The sequence below is a fragment of the Hemitrygon akajei genome, chromosome 2 (genome assembly GCF_048418815.1).
Source record: "Hemitrygon akajei chromosome 2, sHemAka1.3, whole genome shotgun sequence".
Classification (NCBI taxonomy): domain Eukaryota; kingdom Metazoa; phylum Chordata; class Chondrichthyes; order Myliobatiformes; family Dasyatidae; genus Hemitrygon; species Hemitrygon akajei.
This window is the reverse complement of record NC_133125.1, coordinates 164,429,132-164,449,280: the sequence shown is the minus strand read 5'-3', so window position 1 is coordinate 164,449,280 and position 20,149 is coordinate 164,429,132. Positions and strand designations below refer to the sequence as shown.

At 46.5% G+C, this 20,149-nt stretch overlaps 1 protein-coding gene across 2 annotated transcripts in view; it reads left to right on the top strand.

The window, feature by feature from the left end:
- The window catches only part of cchcr1 (coiled-coil alpha-helical rod protein 1), a 48,724-nt gene extending 28,934 nt beyond the window's left edge, over positions 1-19,790 (top strand). For both annotated transcript variants that reach the window (XM_073031542.1, XM_073031536.1), the window contains exons 8-17: positions 56-166; positions 2,014-2,120; positions 7,594-7,706; positions 8,970-9,048; positions 10,799-10,923; positions 11,491-11,679; positions 14,148-14,249; positions 15,940-16,091; positions 16,345-16,498; positions 19,116-19,790. In XM_073031542.1, coding sequence (XP_072887643.1) covers positions 56-166; positions 2,014-2,120; positions 7,594-7,706; positions 8,970-9,048; positions 10,799-10,923; positions 11,491-11,679; positions 14,148-14,249; positions 15,940-16,091; positions 16,345-16,498; positions 19,116-19,222 — 1,239 coding nt within the window. In that variant the 3' untranslated portion in view covers positions 19,223-19,790. The remainder of the gene's footprint in view (positions 1-55; positions 167-2,013; positions 2,121-7,593; positions 7,707-8,969; positions 9,049-10,798; positions 10,924-11,490; positions 11,680-14,147; positions 14,250-15,939; positions 16,092-16,344; positions 16,499-19,115) is intronic.
- Positions 19,791-20,149: the final 359 nt, after the last annotated feature.

Genomic DNA, 20,149 nt, shown 5'->3' with positions numbered 1-20,149 from the left:
TCAGCAGGACATTTATTATGAAGCTTGTGCAGCTCAAATTCTTGTACCAATGCAGGTTGCACACCTGGAGGAGGATCTTGCAATGAAAGGTCAAGAACATGCCGTGCTGGTCCACAGCTTACAGGACAGGACTGCAGAGGTGGGCATGGAGCGAGTGAAAAACCAGGTGAGTGATCATCAGAGAGAGTGTGAGCAGAAGCGTGTACTTCACAGGAAGATCACAATAGTACAAAAGTAAATACTTCAGAGGGTATCTGAGAAAATATTTCATCGGGGTGCTTTCAGCTACAACATTTTGCTTTGAATATAATTAACGGAGGGCTTAACCATCTGCCAAGACTATATCTCTCTCTCTCTCTCCCCCTCCCTCCCTCCTCCTCCCCCCTATATCTCTCTTCTTCCTGTTCCCTCCCGCTCCCTCCCTCTCACTCTACGTGACTTGCTGCTGTGACAAATGCCTCATCTGCTAACATCTGCAAAGACCTTCCACTATCCGTAAGGCACAAGTCAGGAGTGCGATGAGATTCCATCTACCTGCCTGGCTCAGGGCAATTCCAACAAAGCAAGAAATTCCATACTATCCAGGATAAAACGGGCACCTTGAGGAAGACACAATACTTATAAGACATATGGATAAGTACATGGATAGGAAGAGTTTAGAGGGATATGGGTCTAACATGGGCAAATGGGACCAGCTCAGAGCTTCGAACAGAACTGTACAGCACAGGATTAGACCCTTTGGCTCACAATGTTGTGTCGAACCGATTAAATTAGTAATCAAATGGCCGACTAAACTAATCCCCTCTGCCTACACAATGTCCATATCTTCTATTTTCCTCATTTTCATGTGCCTATCTGAATGTCTCTTAAAAGTCCCTAATGAATCTGCTTCTACCCCCACCCCAAGGAGCACATTCCAGCACCTGTGTTAAAAAACAAAAACTTGCCCTCACGTCTCCTTTGAAATTACTCACTCTTACCTTAACTGCATGCCGCCTGGTATTAGGCATTTCAACCAACCCTTGGAAAAAGATACTGTTTGCCTACTCTAGTCTTTCATAGTCTTATTAATCTCTCAGATCTCCCCTCAGTGTTTGCTTCTCCAGAGAAAACAACCCAAGTTTGTGCAACCTTTCGGTATAATGCATGCTGTCTAATCCAGGCAGCATCCTGGTATACCTCTTCTGCATCCTCTACAAAGCCTCAACATCCTTTCTATAATAGAACTGTATGCAATACTCCAGATGCGGCCTAACTGGAGTTTTATAAAGTTGCAACATAACTTCTTGACTTTTGAACTCGGTGCCTCGACTAGCATGCCATATATTTTGCTAACCACCCTATCAACCTGTGTAGTCACTTTCAAGGAGCTATGAATTTAGACCCAAGATCCCTCTGGTAATCAATACTGTTAAGGGTCCTGACTTTAACAGTGTGCTGTCTCTTTTCATTTGACCTACCAAGGTGCAGCACTTCACATTTGGTCAGGTAAACTCCATATGCCATACCTCAACCCATATCTCCAACTGATCTATATCCACTGTATTCTTTGCCTATTGTCTACACTATCCCAACACCACCAATCTCGTATCATCTGCAAAGTTACTAAGCCACCCATCTACATTTACACCCAGGTCACTCATATACGTGATAAACAGCAGAAGTCCCAGCACAGATCACTTTACACGTTCCCAATACACAACTAATTGCAGATCTCCAGCTAGAATAAGTCCCTTGAACCACTACATTATGTCTTCTATAGGCAAGCCAGTTCTGAATCCAAAAGGCCAATTCACCATGGATCCCATGCATCTTAATCTTCTGAATGAGCCCAACATGAGGCACCTTGTCATCGTCTTACTAAAATCCATGTAGACAACATTCACAGCTGTATCAGCACCCTTGGCATAATCATCCTTGGTTGGCATGGATGAGTTGGGCCGTAGGGCCTATATCCATGCTGAATTACCCAATGATGCCCTAAAGTAGGTTTTCGTCTGTTTTTCCTTGCAGTCCCTCAGAGATGAGCTGGCCGATGCTCAGAATAATGTGGTTCGGTTTCAGGAGATGGCAAACCGAGCTGATGGTGCCCTACACCACATTCAAGAGCAAATGAGTAGGTAGGTGGAGTGACAAATTAGATTAGATTGAGCAGCATCCTGTCAGATTGATAGGCTAACGTTTTGCTGTTTGCAGGTTTTGGTATGTTCACTGCCAACACATCTGGCAAATGCCATTGAAATACATGTGAGGTGTTGCACTTTGGCAAGTGAAACCAACCAGGAGAGGATTTTAACGTTGAATAGCAGGACCCTGGGGAGTGTTGTAGAGGTACAAGTCCATAGTTCCCTGAAAGTGGCATCACAGGTACATAGGGAAGGATTTTGCACACAGGCCATCATCAGTCAGGGCACTGAATTCAGGAATTGGGACGTTATATTGCAGAAGACGTTGGTGAGGCTGCACTTGGAGAATTGTGTATAGGTTTGGGCGCCCTTTTATAGGAAAAACTTCATGAAGTTGAAAGGAGTGTAGAGAAGATTTATGAGGATATTGCCAGGGCTCATGGGCTTGAGTTACAGGGAGAAGTTGGGCAGACTAGGACTTTAAAAGAAAGATCTTTGACCAGCAGCCAATCTGGACATCGGAAATTTGGAGAGCAAGGGACTTCAATCAGGTCCACTGCCTGAGGATAAAAGGTAGCAGTTGGCTGCGGCAGCGAAAAAGAGCTTTGACCAGTTGGCATTTGAGATTGATTAGCAAGAGCAAATTAAAGGAAGGCAGCGGCCATCGTCTGAGTGGACATAGAGTGACGATCTTGAGGCTTTAGCTCTTTGGGGCTTCAGTCAGAGAAAGCAAAGGAAAGAAAAGCTCAAGATTTGTTCCTTCTCTTCTTTATATCTGCTCAGCTAGGACAGTAGAGATGCCAGGCAGTGTAATGGAATGTTCCTCTTGCGGGATGTGGGAAGGCAGGGAGACCTCCTGTGTGCCTGACAACTACAACTGCAAAGTGCATCCAGCTGCAGCTTCTAACAAACTGCATTAAGGAGTTGAAGCTGGAACTGGATGAACTCCAGATCATTGGGAGGCTGAAGGGGCGATAGGTAGGACTTATAGAGAGATGGTTACACCCAAGGTGCAGGACAGAGGAAACTGGTTGACAGGAAAGGGAAAGGGATTAAGGAGCCAGTGCAGAGTACCCTTGTGGCCATCCCTCTCAACAACAATGGCTACTGTCGGAGGGTAGGGGGAAAGACCTGGCAGAGGAAAGTTACTGCAGTCAGGTCTCTGGCACTCAGTCTGGTTCTGTGACTCAGAAGGAAAGGGGAAGAAGAGGCATGTCGTGATGATAGGGGATTTGTTAGGGGAATGAACAGGAAGTTCTGTGGGAAAGAATGAGATTCCTGGATGGTATATTGCATCCTGGGTGCCAGGATCTGGGATATCTCAAATCGAGACCATCAGCATTCTTAAGTGGGAGGGTGAACAGCCAGAAGTTGTGGTCCATATAGGTACCAATGAAATGGGTAGGGTGAGTGACAGGTTCTGCACAAGGAGTTCAGGGAGTTAGGTGCTAAGTTAAAGGGCAGGAACTCTAGAGTTGTTATCTCAGGGTTGCTACCCATTCCACGTACTAGTGAGGCCAGAACTAGGAAGATTATACAGTTTAATATGTGGCTAAGAAGTTGGTGTAGGAGAGAAGGCACAAGATTTTTAGATCATTGGGCTCTCTTCCAGGGGAGGTGGGACCTGTACCAAAGGAACTGCTTGCACCTGAACTGGAAGGGGACTCATATGCTTGAGGAAAAGTTTGTTAATGCTGCATGGTGGGGTTTAAACTAGAGTTGTAATTGAGATGGGAACCAGAGTGCCAGAACAGCCATTGGAGAGCTCAGAAAAGTTAGGAGTCAAAAGGTTGACTAGTGTTCTGAGCTGCATATACTTCAATGCAAGGAATATCATAGGAAACTGTAGGCCAGTTACTCTGGCTTCAGTGCTTTGGAAGATGGAGTTGATTATTAAGGATGAGGTCTCAGGGTACTTGGAAGCACATGATAAAATAGGCCGTAGTCAGCATAGTTTCCTCAAGGGAAAATCTTGCCTGGCAAATCTGGTGGAACTCTTTGAAGAAATAACAAGCAGGATTGACAGTGGAGAATTGGTTGATGTTGTGTACTTGGATTTGCAGAAGGCCTTAGACAAGGTGCTAAGCATGAGGCTGTTCAACAAGATACGAGCCCATAGTATTACAGGAAAGATTCTAGCATGGATAAAGCAGTGGCTGATTGGCAGGAAGCAAAGAGTGGGAATAAAGGGAGCCTTTTCTGTCTGGCTGCTGGTGAACAGTGGTGTTGGCACCGATTATTTTTACATTGATGATGGAATTATTGGCTTTATTGTAATGTTTGCGGACAATATGAAGATAGGTGAAGGGGCAGGTAGTTTTGAGGAAGTAGAGAGGCTACAGAAGGACTTAGATTAGGAGAATGGGCAAAGAAATGACAGATGGAATACAGTGTCGGGATGTGTACGGTCATGCACTTTGGTGGAAGAAATGAAAGAGTTAACTATTTTCTAAATGGAGAGAAAATACAAAACACTGAGGTGCAAAGGGACTTGAGAGTCCTTGCACAAACAAGAGAAAATCTACAGATGCTGGAAATCCAAGTAACACACACTAAATGTTGGAGGAACGCAGCAGGCCAGGCAGCAGTTATGGAAGAAGTGTACAGTCAACATTTCGGGCCGAGACCCTTCATCATTTTGTGTGTGTTGCTTGGGAGTCCTTGTGCAGGATTCCCTAAAGGTTAATTTGCAGGTTGAATGTGGGGCGAGGAAGACAAATGTAATGTTAGCTTTCATTTCAAGGGGACTAGAATATAAAAGCAAGGATATAATGTTGAAACTTTATAAAGCAGTGGTGGGGCCTCACTAGGAGTATTGTGAGCAGGTTTGGGCCCCTAATCTTGGAAAAGATGTGCTGAAACTGGAGTAGGTTCAAAGGAGGTTCATGAAAATGATTCCAGAATTGAAAGGTGGTCATATGAAGAGCATTTAATGGCTCTGGGTTTGTACTCAATAGGATCCAGAAGAATGAGGGGTGACCTCATTGAAGGCTATGGAATGGTGAAAGGACTTGATAGACTGGATGTGGAGAGGATGGTGGGAGTGTCTGACTGGAGTTCAGAGCCTCAGATGAGGGACGTCCTTTTAGAACAGAGATGACGAGGGATTTCTCTAGCCAGAGTGTAATGATTCTGTAGAGAAGGAAATCTCTGATTTTAAACCTCCGCTGCCTTGTGGCCATACCCACCCATGGGAAAGGCTTTGGGCGTAAACCCCAAGGAAGGAATCCGGAGTCAGGGTCCCTGAGGCAGTTTGATGTTGTTTACAACTTCACTTTGGCAACCTCTGCGACGACACTGATACTAAGCTGCATCAGCACTTGTCCTTCCCTTGGACTACATCAGTGATGTGAAGAGGGGGAACCCACTGGTTCTTCAAATGGGCAACAGCCGGTTCTTCAAATCTTCCTGCCCAGGCTTGCACCCTGGAGAGGACACAGTCCACCAGAGCCACAAACCCATGATCCCCTGGGATTGATGGCCGCCTACTGCTAGTGACTGTGTGGAATTCATTGCCACAGAAAGCAATGGAGGCCGTCTTTATGTATATGTAACCCCCTGGGTCGCCTCAGGCTCGCTCAGCTCATTCTCGTCTAGGGGGAGCAGCCTTCGGCCCCGCCAAACTGGGTAATCAGCTGGTGTGGATGCTGTGTGATGTCCCCGCCTCACCCAAAAACAGACAGTACACCATATGTGATTAAATGAGTTCAATTTATAAAGGTTACTATAACTAAGTGATTAATAACGATACAGTATATATGAAGGAAAAACAATAAAGAAAAGGCGCCAAACTTATCAAAGTCCAAACCACTTCGTGCACAACCGTTGGAGCTCAATTACTGAAGTCTTCTGGCCACCATTCGATCCCCTCCGAACTCCTCGACTCGCAGCTTAGGACCACCCGAAGTGGTCAACCAAGCACATCTAGCTTTATCTCCTCTCCTCGGAGTACCTCCTGGCCTTGGACCCCCCCTTGGGGTCCGTTCCTCGCCCAGCTTACAGCATCGCGTCCTCTCTCTCTCACCCCCTCGTGCCGACTCCCCAAAAGCCCGCCAACAATAGCTTACAGACTCAGAAAAAAGAACAACATTAATCCCAATTGGTTTACAAAGGAATACAATTCTCCTTATCAGTAAATTTTAACTCAGACAAGCTTCCAGCACTCTCTCGCAACAAAGAAGCATTCCTACTTTTAACAAAACAAAGAAGCCATTTTGATTACATACACAGTTACAAAGAAAAAAGAAGAAACCCCCTTTACATATATTTAAGGCAGAGGTTGATAAATTTTTGATTGATCAGAGCACGAAGGGATATGGGGAGAAGGCAGGAGATTGGGGCTGAGAGGAAAGTTGGATCAGCCATGATGGAATGACAGAGGAGACTCAATGGGCCAAATGGCCTAATCCTGCTCCTATGTCTTATGGTCTTTATTCTTTGGAGTGTAAGACACTGAGGGGGTATAAAATCATCAGGAGCATAGCTAGGGTGACTGATGCAATCTTTTTTCTTCACGGAAAGTAATAAAAAGAAAGCTAGAGGACATACGTTTAAGTTAAGAGGGGAACATCTCTGCCCAGGGGGTGGTACTTGTTTGGAATGAGCTGCCAGAGGAAGTAGTTGAAGCAGGCACAATAACAACATATGCTGGAAGAGTTATAAGGATATGGGCCAACTGAGAGTAAATGGGGCTTTGGTGGGCATCTCATATGGCATGGACAAGTTGTCCGAAGGGCCTGTTTCCATGCTAGAGGGACTAAGACATTTGCTTCCCCTCTCCCTGCACAGTACAGTATGTAAGTGATAATAAAGCTGGTTCTAATTCTGATTGATTGGCAGTCGAACAGTCAAATGGCACTTCCAACTCACTGCTTACTTCCCTGCACGAATATTACATCCCAGCAGAGGGCGCCCGAATGCACCTACCGTGCATTCAGTCTGGGCATCACTGGGAACTCTTATCACTTGTCCAGCACCTTTGAGAGATCAATGGACGTGGACCCCAACATTTTTCAGTTCTCTCTGTTCCCTCTGCTGTGCAGAAGTTGATAGGGTTGCTAAGATGGATAGAAGAGATTACGATATGTAGAGACCAGAATCCAACTTCTCAAAATGTATTGCTTATTTATTTATTATTATTATTATTATTTCTTTCTCTTTGTCTTTGCACAGTTTGTTGTCTGCTGCACTCTGGAAGAACGCCCAAGCTGAGTGGTCTTTCATGTTTATTATTCTATATTTTTGTTGAGTATGCCCAGAGGGAAATGAATGTCAGGGTTGTATGTGCCAACATATACTGTACGTATTTAGATAACAAATTTATTTTGAACTGAGAGACATTGAACATGAGGGTGATTTGCTGCAGGATAAGAACTGGACAGCAGAGTTTGGAATGGCCTCAAAGTTTCTGCAAATAAACCGGCAGCATTAACTAACTTTTTACCCTCACCACCCCACTGTTCTTTAGTTTCTACCAGAGGTTCCTGGAGCAGGAGGCGTTGCTGAAGACGGCCTTGTGTCAGCTGGTGAACCTGAGTCAGAGGGTGACCTTCGCCAACAAGCGGATTGACACCATTCATGGTGAGCAAACTCCAGCGGATCCTCTCCGATTCCGGTAGGGTTTTCTCAGGAAGTGCGGGCGGGATTGCTGGGACACCAGCGTAAACCTCCAACATTCTTGTGAGGGCACGTCTCAGTGGGGATCGCTGGGTGCACAAGAGGGCAGAAGCTGACCATTGCGTACGTTTACAAGGAGCGCTGCCAGAAGAAAGCGGCATCCATCATCTCAGACCCCCACCGTCCAAGCCATGCTCTCTTCTTGCTACTACTATTGGGCAAGAGGTACAGGAGCCTCAAGTCCCACATCACCACATTCAGGAACATTTGATACCCTGCAAACATCAATCTCCTGAATCAGCATGTATAGTTTCACTCACCACAATTCTGAACTGATTCCACAATCTACTGACTCTTTCAAGGACTCTACATTTCGTGTTCTCAGTATTATTTATTTAATATGTTATTTGCATAGCTTGTCCTTTTTTTTTGCACATTGGTGGTTTAGCTGTCTTTAGAGAATGGGTAACTTCTCACCACTACTCTGAACTGACCCTGTGACCTACAGACTCACTTTGAAGGACTGTTTTTACAACTTATGCTAGAATCAGAGAGCACAATGACTCTGAAACAGGCCATTTGGCCCATTTAGTCCATGCCAAACTGTTATTCTGTCTAGTCCCATCGATTTGTACCTGGACCATAGCCCTCTATACCCCTCCCATCCATGTACTGATCCAAACTTGTCTTAAACGCTGCAATCAAACCTGCAACCACCACTTCCACTGGCACCGTCCTCTGAGTGAAGAGGTTCCCCCTCAGATTCCCTTCAATATTTCACCTTTCACTCTAAACCTATGACCTCTGGTTCTAGTTTCATTCTCAGTATTTTTATTTACACAGCAGTTTGTCAGTTTTTGTTTATATATAGATTTTTGTAAATTATTGTATTTCGGTTTCCCTGTAAATACATGTAAGCAGGTGAATCTCAAGATAGCATGTGATAGATTTACCTTGAACTTTTAACCTCCTCTTACCTCAGCTGCTACCAACCCACTGAGACTGTCGCAAAGCTTGGAGTGGGGTGATAGATGATCTTGCCTGTGCTCTCAGCTCCCTGCAGCCCTTTGTTCGACACCCAAACTTGAGCCCCAGCAAGAAACAGGAGTTCATGGGGCTGAGAGGGTGGGGTACAAGGGGGGAAGCAGTAGCATCTGTGCCGGAGTGAGGATGGAGGCTTTTGGTTTTGTGACACCACTTGTGACAATCCTGCTTTGCTCTGACCAGGGTTGTGCGCCCGGAAGGAGGCACTTGCTCGACTTCAGCTACAGGAGAGAGACAGGGAGACAGGCGGAGATGTGGGCAGGTTGGTACCGTGTCAGATGTAGAGAAGGCGAAATGGCACCGCCTTCTCGTGGAGTCCTCAGCCCACTGTGGACTTGCTGACCCTCAAGCACCCATCTGCACGAATCCCATTCTGCTCTTCATGTGCATGTCAGGCCCATCACCCCAAACTCTTGCCGCCCTTACAACCTACAGAGGAAGGGACAGACCATAAGATATTGGAGCATAATTAGGCCATTTGATCCATCGAGTATCCCTGCCAGTTCATAATAGCTGATCTGTTTTTTCTCTCAGGCCCAGTTTCCTGCCATTTTCCCAATATCCCTTCATGCCCTGACCAGTCAAGAATCTATCAACCTCTGCCTTGAATATACCTGGACTTGGCCTCCATAGCTACCTGTGGCAACAAATTCCACAGATTCACCACTCTCTGGCTAACAAAATTCCTTATAAAAGGACGCCCCTCTATTTGGAGGCTGTGTTTTCTGGTCTTGGACTACCCCACCATAGGAAACATTCTGTCCATATCCACTCTATCGAGGCCTTTCAACATTGAATAGATTTCACCCCTCATTCTTCTCAACCCAGTGAAGACAGGCCCAGAGTCATCAAACGCTCTTCAAATGACCAGCCATTCAATCCTGGAATCATTTTTGTAAATCTCCTTTGAACCTGGAATCATTTTTGTAAATCTCCAATGTTAGCACATCCTTTCTTAGATAGGGGCCCAAAACTGTTCACAATACTCCAAGTGAGACCTCACCTGTGCTTTATAAAGTCTCAACATTACACCCTTGCTTTTACAACGTGGAAACCGCCCTTCAGCCAGCAATCAGTCTAATCTGATGTTAGTCCCATTTTATTCTTCCCACATTCCCATAAACACCCCCACCCTTATTCAACCACTCAGCTACACACTAGGGACGGTTTACAGTGGACAGTTAACTTGTTCATACAGATCAATTCATTATGCAGCCCACTGAGGTAGTACACAGAAGGAAAATGCATTCATTTCCAGAGGATTGGAATACAAGAGTAAGGATTTAATGTTGAAGCTTTACAAGACATTAGTCAGACTGTACAGTACTGTGAGCAGTTTTGGACCCAATATCTAAGAAAGGATGTGCTGGCACTGGAGAGGGTCCAGAGGAGGATCACAAGAATGATTCCAGGAATAAAAGGGTTTACATATAGTTTGATGCTCTGGGCCTACAATCGCTGGAGTTTAGAAGAAGGGGGGGATCTCTATGAAGCTTATCAGATATTGAAAGGCCTGGATAGAATGGACATGGAGAGGATGTTTCCAATACTGGAGGATCTAAGACCAGAGGACGCAGCATCAAAATAGAATAGACAGTTGAAGAATTACATCATTTCTAAATACTATTGTTATTGTAACTGTTTCCAATGCAAATTCTGTGGACCCCAGGTCTGTGAGGATTTCAAAATGTATCATCCAGTGTCATGTGTTCTTGCAACTGTCCAGCTGGCACCATGCCGGTGTGAGATGTTTCACATGAAAACATCTCACTGCTCTCGGGCTGTAAAAATCGCTGTCTGCTTCATCTGGCAGGAAAGATGATCATTATGCATCTTTCTATAATGGGTGGGATTTGAAGAATGAGGGGCGGCACTGCATGCCACATGCCAACAAAATTTTTGTGCGTGCCATCTTGGGCACACACGCCATAGGTTTGCCAGCCCTGCACTAGAACCTGGCAAGGTTCGCAGACCTCTCACAGCCCTCAATACATTTTCCTGTTCTCCCACAGGCGCCCCTATGAGGATCTGGAGAAGGAGCTGGAGTTGCTGAATGGGGAGCGGGACCAGCTGGCAGCTGAACTGAAGCGGAACTCCCAGCTGATTGAGAGGAAGGTTACAGAGGCGCGGCTGAAGTGTGAGTATGCTACGGCACTCTCCCCTCTGGGAGCCACCCCATCAGTCTGCTCCAGGCACACATCTGGTCTTTAGATACTGAAAATCTTGAGGAACACACAAAAAATGATGGAGGATCCTAATGGGTCAGGCCGCATTTATGGTGAGGAATAAACAGCCGATGTTCCTTCATCAGGACTGGAAAGGCAGGGGGCAGAGGCCAGAATTAGAAGGTGGGGAGAGAGGAGGGAGTACAAGTGGGCAGGTGAGGGGGGAGGGGGTATTTGAAGTGAGAAGCTGGGAGGGGATGGATTGAAGAGGTAAAATACTGAAGATGAAGGAATCTGTGAGGGGAGGATGGTGGGCCATGGAATGTTTCTTGCAGTCACAGGCAGAACAGTTGCCATACAATGCATCCGGATGGGTGCTTCAATAAAAGCTGGTAAGTTCGTCAATGATTATAATATCTCTTGGAGAGGTGTTGGGTTTTGATTGAACCATGCTAAACTGGCATTAAAAACCACACCTCTGTAATCAGAAAGCTCTTTGGAGAGACCTTCTCCATTTCCCCTTCTTCCTGTTATTTTAGTTGAGGCGGACCTGAAGGAGGAGCTGGCGGTGAGGGGGCGGCTGGAGGAAGCCTTGGCGGAGGAGACTCGACAGCAGCAGCGGCTGACCGAGCGGCTGAGCGAGGCTCAGCAGGAGCTGAAGGAGGCCCGGGAGGACGCTGAGCGTCTAAAGGCAGACCTGTGCCGGCAGCAGGCGCAGTACGAAGAAGGTGAGGCTGGAGCACGGTGCCGAGGGAATCCACAGCCAAGATGTGAAGCTAAAGTGGAGAACGTACATCGTCCGTCCATTTCCGTTCGTTCTCGTGCCTGATGAGCCCGTATAACCATATAACAATTACAGCACGGAAACAGGCCCTTCTTCATCCAGGCTCATTCACCCTCCAGGCAGGTGTTCATAGCCCAGCCTGAGCAACACTGGAGGAGGAGGTGGTGAGGCACCTTCCTGAAGCACTGCAGTCCACGTGCTGGCCTCTGCACTGTGCAAAGATTCACTGATCAACTCCATCTTGAGCAATGGAGCAGGAAAGGGTGTCAAAGGTTACAGGGACAAGGGAGGAGAATGGGATTGGGAGGGAAAATAAATCAGCCATAATTGAATGGCAGAGCAGACACAATGGGTCAAATGGTCTAATTCTGCTACTACTTTATAATATATATATACCAAACCAGCAGAAATGGAATGATACGTTGGAGTCCGGTGGTATTGCCCTAAAGGTGTTTATTAGTAAACTAAGTAATACAGTATCAAAAATGCAAATATACAAAGTGTACATATAAAACAGGTTAGCGATGATAAATACAGAAGTGTAGGAATAAGAATCAAAACCAAGCTCTGTCGTAGTCTAGGGGTAAATGAATAATCTTAAGATAATGCAGAGTTCAGTTCAATTTAAGTCGAGGTAGTTGCTGTTGGGACGTTGGGGAGAGAGAGAGAGAGAGAGCGAGCGAGATTTGAGCAGCTGCAGCAGGCAAACCTTCCGTCGTCTTCTTGTTCCGTTGTACCGTCGTGGTCACCGATTATGACACTTCTGTTCCAAGCCAGACCGTTCTTCAGTGATGGGCTCGTCACCTCAAGCGTGGGTGGACACACACACAAGCCCCCACTGGCCTGGTTTCACACACTGTGAGCCTCTGACCGATTCCCCCGAATCGATCCTCCAAGCCCCCACCTTCCTGTGGGTGCACAACATTGTCCCGTGGTGTGTCTTCTTGTGTCTCAGCAGACTCGTCTTTTATCTCCCCAGCCGGGGGTACTAGCTATCCATCAACTCCATGTCCATTAAACTGGCCACTCACTGCTGTCTCAGCAAGCACCTGGCACCACTATGCTGTGTCAGCAGGGATCCACGCAAACAGGCCAAATGTCCTTGGTGTTAAAGTCAACAATTAACGAAGAAGCCATAGTACTAAATCATCCATTTTAATCCTTGTCTCACTCTCTCCCATCTGCAACAGGATGCCTCCCCCCCCCCCCCCCTTCATCTGTCTCTTGTGAGCAGCATAGTTCACAGGGGGGTCAACTCTGTTATATATATATATATTTTTTTATTTTTATTTTTTTAAAAAAATATGTGTGTGTGTGTGTGTGTATATATATATATAGTGTGTAGGCCTCCGTTAGTCTCGATAGGTCATGGATTTGCACCTTGGAAAGTTTCCAGGGCACAAGCCTGGGCAGGGTTTTTTTTTAATGGAAGATCGGCAGTTGCCCAAGCTGCAAGTCTCCCCTCTCCACGCCACCGATGTTGTCCAAGGGAAGGGCATTAGGACCCATACAGCTTGGCACCGGTGTCGTCACAGAGCAATGTGTGGTTAAGTGCCTTGCTCAAGGACACACGCAGCCTCAGTCAAGGCTCGAACTAGCAACCTTCAGATAACAAGTGGTTTATTGACCATAACTGAATGTTACTCTGGTGCTTCCCACTCCCTCCCTGTTCCCTCCCCCTTTTCCAAACAATGATTCCCCTCTCCCTTTCCCACTCTCAGTCCACAATAGACACCCATATCAGTTGTTTTTTGTGGCATAAGTACAGTTCATTCATAAAATTATGACAGTACTATGCAGCAGTCTTAGACAGCCCAGCTATAAGTGTAAGACTTTTGCACAGTATTGTATGTCTTATGAAATGGCCCAGCCATTCAACATCCAGCACAGGAACCAGCCCTTCGGCCCACAATGTCTCTGCTAAACACAAAACCAAATCAAACTAAGTTAAAAGCTAAACATTATCTGTATCTCTTGCCTCCATATATTCATGCAACCTATATAAAAGCCTAAACACCACTGTCATATTTGCTTCTATCAGTTTCCAGGCACCCACCATTCTCTATGTAAAATAGATATCTCCTTTAAACATTCCCTCAGCTTAAATTCATGTCCTGCAATATCTGACATTTCTACTCTGGGGAAAAAAGGATCTTGTCTACACTGTCTATGCCTTTCATACATTATTAGCACTCCAGAAAAAACAAACCAATTTTGTCCAGCCTCTCCTCGTAACTCGTACCCTCTCATCCAGGCATCATCCTGACGAACCTCGTTTCCACATCTTTCCTGTAATGGGATGATTAGAATGGCCAAATTCTGCTCCTGTGTCTTACGTTCAGAATCTTCTAAGTGCATCTAACAAACCAGCAACGGTTGCGATCGCTCACCAGCCTGCATTTGTCCCTGCAGCCCTGCGTGAGAAGTTGGCGGAGGTGGAGAAGCATGCAGCCGAGCAGCTGCGTGAAATGGAGAAGCGACTCAACGAGGCGCGCAGGGAGCATACCAAGGCAGGTATGTGGGGCAGCGGGGGGCAGGTGAGGCAAGGGCAGAAAGGGTCTCCCCGTGGTATAATCTTCTGGCACAACACACAGTCTGCTGTGGGAGGAAAGGAAGTGCTGACGTTTTGGACAGCATGGTGGCATAGGTTTAATTCCCACCGCTGTCTGTAAGGAGTTTCTATGTTCTGTAACCAGATGGATTTCCTCCGGGTGCTCTGGTTTCCTGCCACATTCCAAAGCCATATGGTTAGGGTTGGTAAGTTGTGGGCACGCTGTGTTGGTGCCAGTAACTTCCCTGTTGCAGTTGAGCTTTTGAACTCAACATTGTTGCGGTGGGAGCTGAAGTCTGGAGGTGCGGAGTGACATGTACGGGCTGAATTGAGGCAGCGGTGTCTGGGCCGGAGAGCAGGAAATGAGCCAATGAATGGCCATTGCTGGAGTGCACTTGGAGGCAATTTGATGTAGCAGAACTGAGGCAAGGCGAGTGGAGGTGAGGCAGAGTCGAGATGGATCCCGGGCCCAAGAGTAAAGAAACATCTGAGGTTTGATCAATTTAAATGGCAAGCTGAATTAAAAAGGTCTGGTACGGACTGAATCGAGGCTACGGGGCTCAGTCCCGAGAGTGAGGAACAACCCAAGGTTTGGACAATTTAAACAGCAGGCCAGATTGGAAAGGTCAGGGTGTGGAGGCAAGAGAGACAGGCTTTACAGCTCACTGCTGCATGAGGTTTACTTGCTCTGGTGAACTGAGACTGTGGCCTGCAAGTAACATGCTTCTGATCAGCTACAGTGATGTCTGGCTTCATGTCACTGAACTTCAGTTCTGAATGCTATTTGCTTACCTTTATTGTTTGCACAATTCTTTTTTTTCTGCACTTTGGGTATTCGACAGTTTTCTTTAATGGGTACTATTGGGTTTCTTTGTTTTGAGGCAGCCTGTAAGGGGATGAATTTAAGGTTGTATAAGGTTTACATACTTTGATAATAAATTAACTTTAAGAAGCATCCCTGATTCAGTGGGTTAGGGTTGGGGTTAGGGTTAGGGTCCCAAGAGTTCTCCAGCTTAACTCTTTTGTCCCCCTAAAACTAATCCGAACGGTCTCTCTAACCAGGTGGCTTGTGAATCTGTGTCAAGTGTGATTGGATTGCTCTTCTGTCAGTCAGGGTAGTTGTGGTCCAGCGGTCTTACTCAAATGGGGGGTGACTGGGTTCGATGGAGGGTCAGACTTCGCCATCTGAGCCTCAATGCAGACAGAGAGCAGAATACTGAGGTAGTGTTCATGGGTTCAGAAATCTGATGGTGAAGTGGAAGAAGCTGTTCCTAAAACATTGAGTGTGTGTCTTCAAGCTCCTGAACCTTCTCCCAGATGCTAGTAATGAGAAGAGGAGATGTCCTGGGTGATGAGGTTTTTAATGATGGATGCTGCCTTTTTGAGGTATCACCTTTTGAAAATGTCTTTGATGGTGAAGAGAGCTCTCATAATGGAGCTGGCTGAGTTTACAAACCTTTGCAGCCTTTTACGACCCTGTGCTGTGCACCCGTCCATACCAAACGGTGATGCAGTCAGTTAGAATGTTATCCACGATACAACTGTAGAAATATGCTAGTCTTTGGTGACCTAGCAAATCTCAAATGGGCAAAAACAGTTGCTTGTCACGTTAGAAGCTGTTTGACGCATTTTCTCGGTCTCTCGCAAACACAGTGGTGGCCCTGCGCCAAACAGACCGCCAGGCGGCGCGGGACAAGGAGCGGCTGGAATCCTGTGCAAAGTTACAGGAAGAGCAACACCAGCGGGAGACCCAGCAGCTGAGCGAGCAGCTGAGGGAGCTGCAACGGGACAAGAACCTGCTCGTGGTAAGTACTGCCCTGCTGGGGGGAGAGGAGGTGAGAATTGTGCAGAGCCATATTATCAGGCAGGTTGGGGTGAGGGGAGAAAACAGAGCTGGGGATCTCCTCAGCAGTATCCATGAGGGGGAATGCGGGGACGGGGGGGGGGGGGAATTCATGTCACTGAGCTACGATTAGAACTGGGAACTCTTGGACTGGAAGGCCTGTTACCGTGCTGTGTCTCAAAGATGTGACGAGTGAATTTTTTTTTAAATGACAGGCGACACTGAGACAGGAAGGGCTGCTCAGTCAGTTCAGGAAGAGCCGAGCTGTGGCTGTCCACATGCCTACTGCCCTCTCTGACCAGTCGAAGCCAACCAGAGCCCCAGCGCACTCGCCAGCCTCGAGGGCCAGAGGCAGTGACCTCACGAAAGGTACCTGTGAGCATTTTGCAGTTTCCCATCGTGATGACTGAAATAGGAGGGCGCTGCGACCAGTGACTTAGCGAAGGAAGATCAGAGGTGACTTGATAGAGGTGTATGAGATGATGAGAGATGTAGACAAACTGGAGAGCCGGCGCCTTTCTCGCAGGGTGGAAATGGCTAATACGACAGGGTGATTGGTGGAACAGTACATAAAACAGTGCAGCATTATACAGACCCTTCAGCCCACAGTGTTGTGCCAACCTTTTAACCTATGACAAAATCAATTTACCCCTTCTCCACGCTTTCCCCCTCACCCACATAGGCCTCCATTTTTCTTTCGTCCATGTGCCTGTCTCAGAGTCTCTTAAATGTCCCTAATGTGTCTGCATCTACCACCAAGTCCAGCACTGCAAATTAGAACAGAAAACTCTCAACTGGATTCCACTCACATTCAGATTAATTTACTTATCACAAGTACATCGAAGCATACAGTGAAATGCGTCACTTGTGTAAACAGCCAACAGAAACCTAAGGATGTTCTGCAAGTGTTGCCAGGGTTTCTGGTGCCAGCGTCGCTTGCTCACCACTTTCAGCAGGGCAACAGCAAAACAAGCCCCTTTCCCACTCACACACATGGACAGGCCACCATGCTCAGGACAAGCTGCTTCCAGACCTTGGCCCCAGACTCTCAGACTCATAGACTTCAGGCCTCCAACCTTCGAGCCCTTGCCCAGAATTGCAGACCACTGGACATGCCGATCCAGAAGCTTTGGCCTTCAAGCTTTGAACTCCAGGCTTGTTCACATCAATCTTTGACCTTGGGATTTTGACTATCTGATCCCCAGACTTAGCTGACCTCTTTTGCTCTCCGTCTCCCCATTGTATTTCATCTAATGTTACCACCTTATAAACATCAACTCTTCCTATATCATTGGCTTTTCATCCGCTGTCACCCGCAGTTCCCACCAGAGGGCATGCATTTAAGGTGAAAGATGGTAACTTCAAAGGAGATGTGAGGGGCAAGTTTTCTCACACAGAGACTGAAATGTGCTGCCTGGGGTGGTGGCAGAGGCAGAAACATTATTGACTTTTCAGAGATGTCTAGATAAGAATATGAATATGAGGGAAGTAGAAGGATATGGACATTATGTAGGCAATTATTTTAGTTGGCCATAATTTATTTGGTTTGGGACAGTGTGGGGCAAAGGGCCTGTGCCTGTGTTGTCCCGTTCTGTGTTCTTATCCTTATCCCTCACTCTCATCTGTTTTTCCCTTCCTTCATCCCACTAAGCAGGGAAGCAGCTAAGGCTTTTGGAAGGGATGTTGAATGAAGCTTGTTTCTGCCTTCTGGGGGGTGGGGAGGGAGTGCAGGGGCAGAGAAAGGGCCTTCTGAGGGAGAGCAGGAAGTTCTGTGTACCCAAAGTTCAAGTTTTCAATGAAATTGTCATTCAACCATACATGAAGACCCATGAATAAAGCTGAATGAAACTGCGTTCCTCAGGGACCAAGGTGTAGAACCCAGTACCAACACAAGACACATATAGCACATATAAGGTAGCAAACACGTAAAAGGTGGCAAGTACAATTCAGTCACAAAACAAAGTACGGTAGTTCCAGTCCGAGTCCATGAATGTTGCAGCGGTATGCAATGGAACACTATACAGCTTGTCATCTGCCAAGCGAACACTGGAGGGCAGCACCAACTCTAGCATGGACGCCACACCACACTGCCCCCAACTCCGACACCTCCCGCTGAGTAGCTGCAAGCAGGCAACACCACGGCTTGAGGCCTAGTCCGTGCCACAACTGAGTGGCCTCTGCTCCCCGCTGTCTGGCCCTGGCATTTGCCAATAAACCAATGAATTGGACTTCCAGCATTCCACACCACCAACAGGGTCCTGCGATCACAAGAAAAGTGACTAAGATGATCCACTCACTACTAACCTACGCTCCTGCTTCATGCACTGATGCGGGTAGCATCATGGTCCGCATCGTACAGCTCTGTCAGTTTCTCTGCTGATGAGCAACTCACTGATGGTGTAGGCCTGCAGTACTTTAAGTTTTTAATGTCCAGCAGGGTCTGTGATCGTAAAAAAGGCAATGACATCTTTGGTTGACCCCGTAGAGCCATTGCATCTGAGCGCGTTGCCATCTTACAGGAAGAACACACCCCATTGACAAAAACCATCCATCAATCCTAATTTAATCTTCCCACATTCCCATCGATCTTCCTTCCCCATGTTCTACCATTTACCCACACACTGAGTGTAATCTACAATGGCCAGATATCCTACCAGCCTCCACTTCTTTGGGATGTGGGACAAAATGAAGGAAACCCACGGAGGATGTGAAAACTCCACACAGATAGCACTGGAGGTTGGGATTGAACCCTTTCTCTGGCGCTATGAGGAGGCAGCTTTAACTCTCTGTGCCACTTGGCCTGTCTTTAGCGACATCATTGAGAAATACAATCAGATGATCATCGCATTGACATTTGTAAGAGCTTACTCACAGTGTCGGCCAATTCTGCTACTACACTTTAAAGCTGCGTCTGTTAGTCATTATAGATCACTTTAATGCGCTCTGGTTAGGAAAGGCCATTGTAATAGTTTTTTCCCGATTCCAGATTCCCTTGCAGCGGTTCTCGAGGAACTGCAGGTATTGAGTGCAGCAGTGACTACAGATGAAGAGGAGAGAGAGATAACAGAGGAGGAAGAGGAAGAAACTCAGTAGGAGGGAAGGAAGTTTCAAGCCAACTTTTCCTTGAAGATTGCCAGCTGATTAATGCTCCTGGGTGATCACAGGCTTCCACAGATATGATCAGTTGATGATGAATGTCAGGGAATATGAGTTGCAGCTCATTTCTACTTCAGCAGCCCTTCATCACACTAGTTTGGTGCACAGTCAGATGTCCTGTGGCTCATGATGCTTGCCACTGAGAGGTTTCGTTCTTAGTCCGAAGCTGCAAAATCCAAAACGGTAAACCAAGTTCCCATCTGCTTAAACAAAAAGGTTACACACTGGGATACATGCCTTTCCTGACACAGCAGAGGGGAGTGATCACAAGCTAACTTATAACCCCATTATCAACTGCGGACGTAATGCTGTGGAGGTTTAAACTCTCTGACAGCTGGTTTTGTTGTACCCCATAAAATGGTTTAATCACAAGGTTTCACTAACCAGCTTTCTGCTTTTGTACTGTTTCTGACAGGTTGGCCCTAATTCCTAATTTTTACATCAAAAATTGAAGAGTTTATATTGTAAATAATATTTTTTTAACAATAAACCTTATCTATTTTAATCCAGTCTGCTGTTCTGACGATTACCAAAGCTCAATTTTAAGACCAAGAAAGTGCAGAGCAAAATTAGGCCTTTTGACTCATTGAGTCTGCTCACCATTTGATCATGGTTGATTTATTTTCCTCTCCACTCCATTCACCCAGTAGCCTTTGAATGCATGGCTGAAGCAGGGTTTTAGATTTCTGGATCATTGAAATCTCTTCTGGGGAAGATATGAACTGTACAAAGGGACAGATTATATTTGAACCCAAGGGAACCAATATCCTTGTGGGCAGGTTTGCTACAGCTGTTGGGGAGGGTTTAAACTAGTTTAGTGGAGGGAAAGGAACCAGAGTGAATGGCTGAGGATGGGGATGTTGG